The sequence below is a fragment of the Epinephelus lanceolatus genome, chromosome 9 (assembly GCF_041903045.1).
Source record: "Epinephelus lanceolatus isolate andai-2023 chromosome 9, ASM4190304v1, whole genome shotgun sequence".
NCBI lineage: Eukaryota > Metazoa > Chordata > Actinopteri > Perciformes > Serranidae > Epinephelus > Epinephelus lanceolatus.
In genome coordinates, this window is record NC_135742.1 from 21,379,753 (window position 1) to 21,388,887 (window position 9,135).

The 9,135-nt window shown below is 40.1% G+C and overlaps 1 protein-coding gene across 2 annotated transcripts; it reads right to left on the bottom strand.

The window, feature by feature from the left end:
- Nucleotides 1–118: 118 nt before the first annotated feature.
- On the bottom strand, nt 119–7,643 carry ccdc112 (coiled-coil domain containing 112). Of its 2 annotated transcripts, none has more exons than XM_033620298.2 (14): nt 6,904–7,643; nt 6,241–6,362; nt 5,952–6,073; nt 5,641–5,730; nt 5,272–5,347; nt 4,063–4,189; nt 3,611–3,727; nt 3,273–3,410; nt 1,992–2,113; nt 1,631–1,757; nt 1,356–1,523; nt 1,066–1,164; nt 845–963; nt 119–370 (listed from the first exon to the last, which is right to left on the bottom strand). In XM_033620298.2, exons 1-14 carry the CDS (start codon nt 6,946–6,948, stop codon nt 340–342), a joined length of 1,503 nt encoding a protein of 500 aa, XP_033476189.1. In that variant the 5' UTR covers nt 6,949–7,643; the 3' UTR covers nt 119–339. The 2 variants fall into 2 exon arrangements, with proteins under 2 accessions (XP_033476189.1, XP_033476188.1); XM_033620297.2 differs by having other exon boundaries at nt 6,241–6,365.
- Between the last annotated feature and the right edge of the window lie 1,492 nt (nt 7,644–9,135).

The window sequence follows — 9,135 nt, forward strand, 5'->3', positions numbered from 1 at the left end:
TATTTTTTGAGAAATTTCCTCTTTTTAAGATTAAACATTTTGCTAAAAATTGGTGAATATTTAATAACACTATTTCCATTTTAACCACTGTAACAAAGCAAAAACAGACCACCAGAAGTTGAGATTTATACAAAACTGTGACAAGCTTTTATTTTACAGTTTTATAATTCATAGATTGTACAAAACCTGAAACAGCAGCACACAGTAGATTAAAAAAAGGGCACAATCTGGTGCTAAAGGCCTTTAGTGTAAATTTTTTCATTGAATTTAATTACAATAAAAACAGACAACACATTGAATGCATCTCAGGATTGTTCAGTTGAATTTCACTGTTGCTTATCACAGGCCTTGTCTCCATGTGGGAACAGCTCTGAAACACAATGACAGAAGGTTTCAGTGTTTCAGACATCAACCCACAATTATTACCCTACACATTCCTTAATATGAACCTAGGACACGTTCAATCTGAAATCGCTTTCTGGGTTGATCGAAATGTTTCCATAATACAGTGTGAAATGACGTGCAACAGTGTGCAACAGGATTTGAGGTATGTGTATGTTTTCTTTCATTTGGTGGGTGTGTAAGTGGTGTTAAATCAGCAGTGATGTTTCTATAAACCAAATTCGATCCTTACCTATTGTACATACAATTTCTGTATTTAGTTCACACTTGCTTTGACAATGTAACATATGTTTCCCATGTCAATAAAGCTCTTTGAGTCGAATTGAATTAATTACCACCATATTAAAAGGTAGTGCATAACAAAACAGGATGTTCAATGCACCTGTTTCTGCCTAACAAATGTTGTGGGCTAGTGACTGTATAAATGTTTAGGTAATCACACCTGTGAAACATCTGTAACATAGGCCCTCCTCCTGAAGGTCCAACGTGTTTCATTCGCTCTTCCCATCCCTTAGTGGGACGGGTAAGCCTGGAGGGGTCTCTGCTGATGTGACTATCCACCTGAATGAGGAACAAAACCATGTTTATTTCAGATATTTAAATTTGTGGTTAAATGTTTCTCTTTTTGTTCATCATTTGACTTGTTTACAGAATAACTCTTACTTTCTCTTTCAACTTAGCAGTGATTCTCTTCTGTCTTTCCTCTTCCTCTTTCTCCCTCAGCTGTTTCTTCTGAAGCTTTGCCTCCACCTGTTTAAGGTCCTGCAGAAAGGCAAAGACACCCTTTGTATTTTACATACCATAGTGACTTGTCTACTAACATTACCCTCACTATTTATTCAGACATTTGAAAAAAATGTACATTCCTTAAATACATCACGACGTCACATAACAAAAACGGTGCTCTTGCGACTGGAGTTTCTCTGCATCTCTGTGATTCTTAGACTCCGTACCCTCTCATTAAAGCGTTTGATGCCCTTTGTTGCCTCCCTTCTCCTCTCCTCCATCTCCCTCTCTTCCTCCTCTCTTAACCTCCTCCTCTGTTCCTCCTCCTCCTCTCTCTTTAGTCGTAGCTGCTCCTCAATTGTCAGTTTCACTTCCAGCTGGCGGCGACGCTCTTCCTGATAAACAGAAATAATTTTGATAAAGCCAAATATTTCTTTCAAACATGCACCTTTCAAACATACAAAGCACTATCTTTGATGATAAATTACCATAACTACAATACCTTTGACCGCCTCCTCTTCTGTATCTCCTCTGCTAGCCTCTGCTCCTCTTCCTGTTCTTTGTTTCTTCTCTTCTCCTCCCTCCACTCCTCCAGTTGACGTGCTGCCTCCCTCTTCTCCTCCTCAGTTCTTAAACAGAAGATGATAGAACTAACTAATAAAGATGTGACACCAAGGTGACAATAACAAAGACTATGAGCAAACAAAGCCCTCAAATTCCCCTGTACTCGAGGCGACCAATCAAACACCTCCAGTGCTCATGAGATCTGGTCAGATCTTATGACTTGGAGGTGCACTTCACTGCTTTGGCCATGAAATCAATGTTTGCTTTTTGTTTATATGTTTGCTCTACTTCTGACTCACCTGTGTTGGTGGGCTTTGCTCTTGGCCTCCTTCTCCCTCCTTCCTGCCTCCTCCGCCTCCTCCTGACTTTGTATTCTGGTCTGGCGTTCCTGATGCTTGCTGGCTTTCCACCGCTGAATAGCCTGGGTATGGAAGGAAAACAAGTAGTGGAAATTGATGGAAACTGCAAAATATTTAGAGGTCATTACCAAAGCTACCAAACACCTCTTCCTGAGCTCCAGGTTAGGTCATGTTTATACAGAATAAAAAGAGCCTGGATGCAGTGACACGAGATGGATTGGTTTTTGAAATGAAAAATGTGATGTGGGAGACAACCCTGTGCCAAAGATGTCAAGAGAATATTTCCTGAAGAAAAAGGAACATACTTCAGAAAGCCATCACAACATTTATGGGCTGGTGCCAGAATAACCACCTCCAGATCAATGCAGGAAAAAAAAAAAGCTGGTGGTGAGTGGACATTGAGATGGTGAAATTTTACAAGTACTTGGGTGTTCATCTGAATAACAAACTGGACTGGACAGACAACACTAATGCACTATACAAGAGAGGACAGAGCAGACTCTTATTTTATCTTATCTCTTACCTTATCTTGACAGCTAACAGTGACATAACACATACTTACAGCCCAGTTTTTTTTACCTTGTTTTTGGTCATGTAATGTTTTTTATTATTTATTTGGGAAGGTGGTCCTCTGAATTTTTTTCTAACAATCTAAAGTGGACCTTAGGTTACAAAAGGTTGAGAACCCCTGATTTAGAGCACATGTATCTGCTCTCACATTAATAAAAACACGAAAGTGGCAGAGGACTTTCAACTCGGTGAACTGTTAGAAAGCGAATCATAGACCCCAAACACTGCCTCCAGTAAAGAAGGTGGTGGCCGTATGCTACCTCAAAACCAATGTTTGCAATCTGCCATAAAGTGGAAAGAAGATCAAGTAACTATGTATGGTTGAAGCAGGAAATACCAAGATATTTCCACCACAAATTGATGCAGAAAAAGGCACAAAATCAAGCACAGAAATCACCACAATGCAGGGAGTGAAGTGTTTGCTGCTTAAAATTTCTTGGGAGGGGACCCTCAGAGCCCCTGCTTAATATGTGCCACCCCAAATATTAAAAAAAAACCTACGCCCTTGATGAGATGTGGTGCTTTTTCTTATTTTTCATCGCCACATGCTGCTTCATGTGATGCTCACAGCTTGAGGACTGTTGTGTTTACGATGTAACTGTCACAATGAGGTTCGCTTTCCTTTAGAGCTCATACATGTGTTATCTGTACCTCTCTCTTTCTGTCCTGCAAGTGGATCAGCTCCTGATACCAGTCCTCATGTTCCTCTATCTCCTCCAGTGTTTTACCAGGCAGGTACAGCTTGGCCTCCTTCCTGTAGGCTGCTCGCCCACTGTGCTTTGTCCAGACCTGTACATTTGAACAGATTAGAGTAAGTCAGACAGGGATCCTGCAGCAACTGACCTTTGGCTTAGCATCTGCTTAAGGTGCCTGAGGCAAAACATCGAACACTGAGTTTAAGTGGTTGTGTTCAGTGACTGTCTACAATGATCTGTGAGTGGAAGATGGCAGAAGAAAGTTATCGAAGCAGAGTAACAATAATGTCTTACTTTGAGGAAGGCTTGGTGGTCATATTGGTCCCAGCCACCACAAGGGCCTCCTGTCTTCAGCAGGAAAGCCTCCAGTGCTCTGACCTCTACAGGGAGGTCTCTGTCCGGGGGTTTGGTCTTAAGGAAAAAATAACACCATGAAGGCATGGCTCAGAATTCTGGACGCATTTTGAAAACAGACACTGAGAACAAGATACGTTTTTTGCCTGTCGACTCCTAACACTACACAAATTATACACTTATACAGTAACACTTTCTCATAATTTAAAACAAGTTTGATTTTTTTTCGTCTCAAGAGCGCAAAAGGTGTAACATCTTCCGTTATTTATATTGCACAATCTAATTCTAAGATTCAATATTCAAACACAATCCCGGCTCTCCCTCCTCTTTTCATTGTATACTGATGTACAATAGAGAAAATACAGAAAAGAGGAAGATGAGGAGAGGCAGACCTTAACAGTGGGCGCTGTGGGTAGTTTGGGGTCTAATTTGACAGCAAGGCTCCAGTTTTCAATCTTCTTCTCATAAGCAGCGATCTCCTGTCTGCACGTCCTCTCCTCCTTCATAAGTTCCTCAAAACTGAGAGAAGCAGAGACACACAAAGAGCGACCATTCATATTTCATGTACAGTTAATTTATTAGAATTAATGTATTCATAGCAAGTGTGCCGCAAACACTGATCTGTTGCTGTTACTTGTCTGCCTGCTTGGGTGAACATTGCCATGTAATAGTTTAACTTTTAGTTTGACTTGTCTGAGAATGCTGTGCTGAGGTGTTTTTATTTAACTACAATTTTGTTCACTGGATTAAAAACATTGCCCATCCTCGAGTACTGGATTGCATTCTATTAAATAATGTGTTTGCAATATTTATAACATTGTGTTCTCCATGTCTGTGATTAACTGAACATCAACAGTTGAAGATAATATTTGTTAAAAGAATACTTCAACTGTAAAATGACTATTTGTATAGCAATTACTCACTGTGCTGAATTTGGGAAGAAAATTCTGTTTTTCTCGCATGCCTCCACGGTGAACGAGTAATCCAAAAAATGCGAAAATTCTTCCTGAACTGAAGTAAACTGGGACCGTGTTTAACAACAGCAAACCTATATCGAAACTCAAAACTCATGCAGTATAATCCAAGTCTCATTTATCCAGCTGTATTCTCAGTATTTCCCAAACACATGCATTTTCATGTAAACATTATGATTTAAAACACTTCTGCTTACATGTAGTGCGCCCTGAGCATGCCTGAACATGCACGTGTATCTCATCTCTGCATGTGCCCAGACACGCTACTCAGCCATGCGCTGTACTGTTCGTATTAACATGTTTTAAATCATTAAGTTTTCACAAAAGCCACGTGTTTGGGAAGAACTCAGCATACGGCTAGATAAGAGACTTGGATTATACTGCATGAGTTGTGTGAGAGCTTGTAAACTCATGTTTTGATATAGTTTTGCTGTTGTTAATGTTGTCCCCAATCAATCAATAAATAATTGTTATAATAACCGACATACAAATGATTATCTTGCAGGTGAAGTATTCCTTTAAAGAGTTATTTTGTTAAAGTGCATTACATTTTAGACTTTACTTATATTTTCCTGGTTTCTAAATCAATATTGGTCTAAAATGGTTAGTATTAGTGTGTGCTGTTACCATGACCGCTGCTCCTCCTTTAGGGTGTTGATTGAGATTTCCACCTCTGACATTATTTCCTCCAGTCTTTCAATCACTGTAAGCCCAACAGGAAATGCAGAAACATCACTGACGTGCAATACATGTCATGTGTCCAGAACATTATAAATTTACAGTTATCCATATGACAAAATGATACATAAAGAGAGGGAGAGACAGAGAGAGAAATTGAGACGGAGAGACTGATGTGGCAGAATGGCACAAATATTGATATTAATGATGACAAAAAAATACTGATTGTCTCACAAGATGGCTCAATAAATGATAGAATAACACCGTATGATTGTTTTTAAGGTACTATGAAGAAACACTGCTAGGTATAAAACTTACACTCAGGAGTCGGCTTCACATCTGTTAGCTGTCTCTGAAATTTCCTCACACCATTATGAATCTTCACTAGCTGCTTCTGAAGATTCACCTCTAAAGACAAAAGATGCATAAAAATAATGAATAGCAGTTTTTTTTAATCAACATTGAGTGTTGAGGGTAGTATTTACTTTAACTTTGGTTTACTGCTATTACCCCACTTCACAGTATTTTATACCCCATGGTAATAATGCTGTCTCAGGGGTCCTATCACCCCACCACATTAAAACATCTGGGGAAAAAATTAGGCTACTGCAATGAAAAGAAAGACCAACTCTCAGCATTTCTTTCTTCCTCCAGCACTTTCTCGTACTGCTCCAGTTCTCCAGGCACATCTGTCCACCCATTCTTCCTGCACTGAACACTCAGTGTCCTCTCCTTCTCCAACTTTTCAATCCTGTGAAGAGAGACATATATTACATGATTAACAGGTGAAGACACATCGATTTTAAGGTAATGATGGATATCACTTATTGTGGTGCTCTCTTGTCATTTTATCCAGCCACGGTATCTCTACAGTGATCTAGAATTAAATGTAAAATAAAACAGAATAGCTTCACTTACAGCCTCCTGTTTTTCTCAGCTTCCCTGAGAAACAGTGCAGCTCTCTGCCTCTGATCACTGCAGTCACTGCTGACAGGAGGTGATGTGCAGAGCTGCTGGGTACTGCTGGAGTCTCCATCTCCCTGCTCAAGTTCATTCAGTGAAAGGAAAACACAAATGCTGCTCATAGTGTACTGTATAACACCTGCAGGTGTAAATGTAATCCAGTTTGGATTGAGCGTCCTCAACCTGTCCGATAATGGAGCACGGAGATCCTCGTAAAATGGCACCGCAGCACAATCGGTAACCAAGGGACACACAAGGCATCCATTTTCGGACAGAAGCTAGTAGGAGTGATTTATCCTCTTAAAAGTGCTACAAACACTCCAAAATAATTACACAAATTAATGACAGTAAGCGCGGACAGTAAGTGTACATCAGATAGCGGTACTTTAGTGGCTAGTGTGTAAAGCTAAAATAAAACCGTTAAGTTAACGTTAGCAGGTGCTCTTCCTCTCAGCTAACGTTAACGTTAGCTAGCACTGGACCGCTAGCCCGTCACTACATCATATCTCCTGCTTACCCTGAAAATATTAAACACTTGAGATAATTAAAATGTCGACTAAGTTAACTAATATATGTACCTTTGAGCACAACTACAGTAAATAGCTCTGTGATAGTTACCGAGCAGTGTTTTTCGGCACATCGTGTGGTTGCTAAGGCGGCCATGTTTGAGGGAACCTGTAAACCAAATAAACTTTATTCAAAACAGTGCTGCTGTAGTTAGTGGTTCATACCAGCAGAGGGAGCTGCCTATCATTAGACGATTAGATCTAAATACTGGACTAAACTGGAGCATATTAGTACTGTACCAGCTCCCATCAGGACCTGATGATCAGACTTCATTATAGGAGACAACCCTGATGTAACCTGGAGAATGACAGGGGCCTAAAATACTGGAATCAGGCTATAAAACACCCACCATGTGTAGCTGATAAATGTAAATTCATCCTAAGACTGCCACTCTCCCAAATTAAAGTACTAAAACTACCTAAAACAAGATCTTACTGTCCTCAGTGGTGGCCTGATAATCAGACTGACTTTCCTTTTGGATTATGGAGATTTAAGGGGGATTCAGAAGTCTTGACCCAGGCTACTTTCATGACAGCATGGATGGATAATCGAACATGCCTACTGAGCACAGGCCCAGGAGCCCAAAGTGCCAGGTTCCCTGGCCTTCACCTGCAAAAAGTCTTTCAAAGAGACACAAACTGACCTGGAAGAGACTGAAAATGCCCACAAAGAGATACAATAACGTTAAAAAGAAATGAAAAAAGCTGCAAAAGAGACACACAGATAATCACAAAGACTTTAAAAGGAGGATTAAAAACTACAAAAAGTCAGAAAATGACCATAAAAAGAGAGACAAACAACTACAAAGAGAATCAACATGACTACAAGGAAACACATAACAACCACATAGAGACACCCCCAAAAAATTACAAAAACACAAAATGACCACAAAGAGACACAAAACCACAGAGCGATGTAACAACTACAACGAGATGCGAAGGGACCACAGAGGCACCCAAAACAACCACAAACAGACATCAAACAACTACATAGAGACTCAGAATGACTACAAAGAAATGCAAAACAACTACAAAGAGACTCAGAATGACTACAAAGAGACAGAGATGCAAAACCACAGCGAGATGCATAACTACTACCACAAGATGCAAAAGGACCGCAAAGACACCCAAAACAACTACAAAGAGACACAAAAGAACTACATAGAGAGGAGAGTGAGAATGACTACAAAGTGACACAAAATGATTACAAAGAAACACAAAATAACTACAAATGGACACAAAATGACCACGAAGAGACAAAAAAAAAAAAACAACAACAAGGGATGCATAACTACGACAAAGAGATGCAAAAGACCCCAAAGACACACAAAACAACTTTAGAAAGACACGAAGCAGCTATAAAGAGACACCACACTACAGGGAGATGCATGAGGACCACAAAGAGACATAAAATAACAACAAAAAGAACTGTACAGCCAGCCTGCCTTGTTTCTATGCAGGAGAGGTGGTGGGGCCTTCTGCATGTTTGTGCCCTGGGGCCCATTGTTTCCCATGAGTGGCAGGTTATAAAGACCCATGACTTCATTTTGACTTATTTTTGTGATAACCAGGAGAAGTAGTGTTGTAAAACATTCATTGAAATCAGCATTTAGTATAACTGCTGCAGCCCAGTTCCTGATGTACCCTATAGAAACAGCTCACCATAGTCTACCTCGCTACAACTAGATGGTTAGCGTTACCCACGCATCTCACTCACTCACATAACTGTCCATGTTTTCTACTGAGGCCTTGGTTTATTTCTGTAACAGCCTTTTTATGATGGCCAACAGCTATAATTATTATGAGAGCTGGCTGAGTGACAGTCAGAGAGACAAGAGGAGGGAGAAAGAAAGAGTGAGATGGAGTATAATTAGAAACCTGAATCCATTATTGAGTGCAGATATTGGGGATGGTCTCTCCCAGGGGTGCAGAGACAGAGTTGTCATCGCAACATAAATAGCAACCGCTCTCCTTAATGAAGAGTGTTACAATTTCCTGTCTTCGTCTTCAGCCAAGCGACTCGCTTAATTTGATGAATGAGACAATCAGACAAACGCTCTAGTGGTTGGCATAACAAATCAAACAAAACATGCTGCTACAAAGACGGGGATTTCCAAACAGGGTACAAAAATATAAATGTCAAAGAGTGTTAGCGTTTAGGTTAGCTCTAAAAATAAACTACAAGGCCACTCTTTCTTTTGTTGTCCTTCGTGAGGGAAACATGTTGACCTCTTTTTTTTCTTGATAACATCCTGTGAGAAAATGTGTCAGAAAGTAACAAATA

Coding starts and splice junctions, on each gene's coding strand:
- ccdc112 (XM_033620297.2), bottom strand. CDS start 6,948: ATGGCCGCCTTAGCAACCACACGATGTGCCGAAAAACACTGCTCG. Junction 1,524..1,630: donor AGAAGAGGAGGCGGTCAAAG/GTATTGTAGTTA, acceptor TCTGTTTATCAG/GAAGAGCGTCGCCGCCAGCT. Junction 371..844: donor ATGTTACAGATGTTTCACAG/GTGTGATTACCT, acceptor ATTGTGTTTCAG/AGCTGTTCCCACATGGAGAC.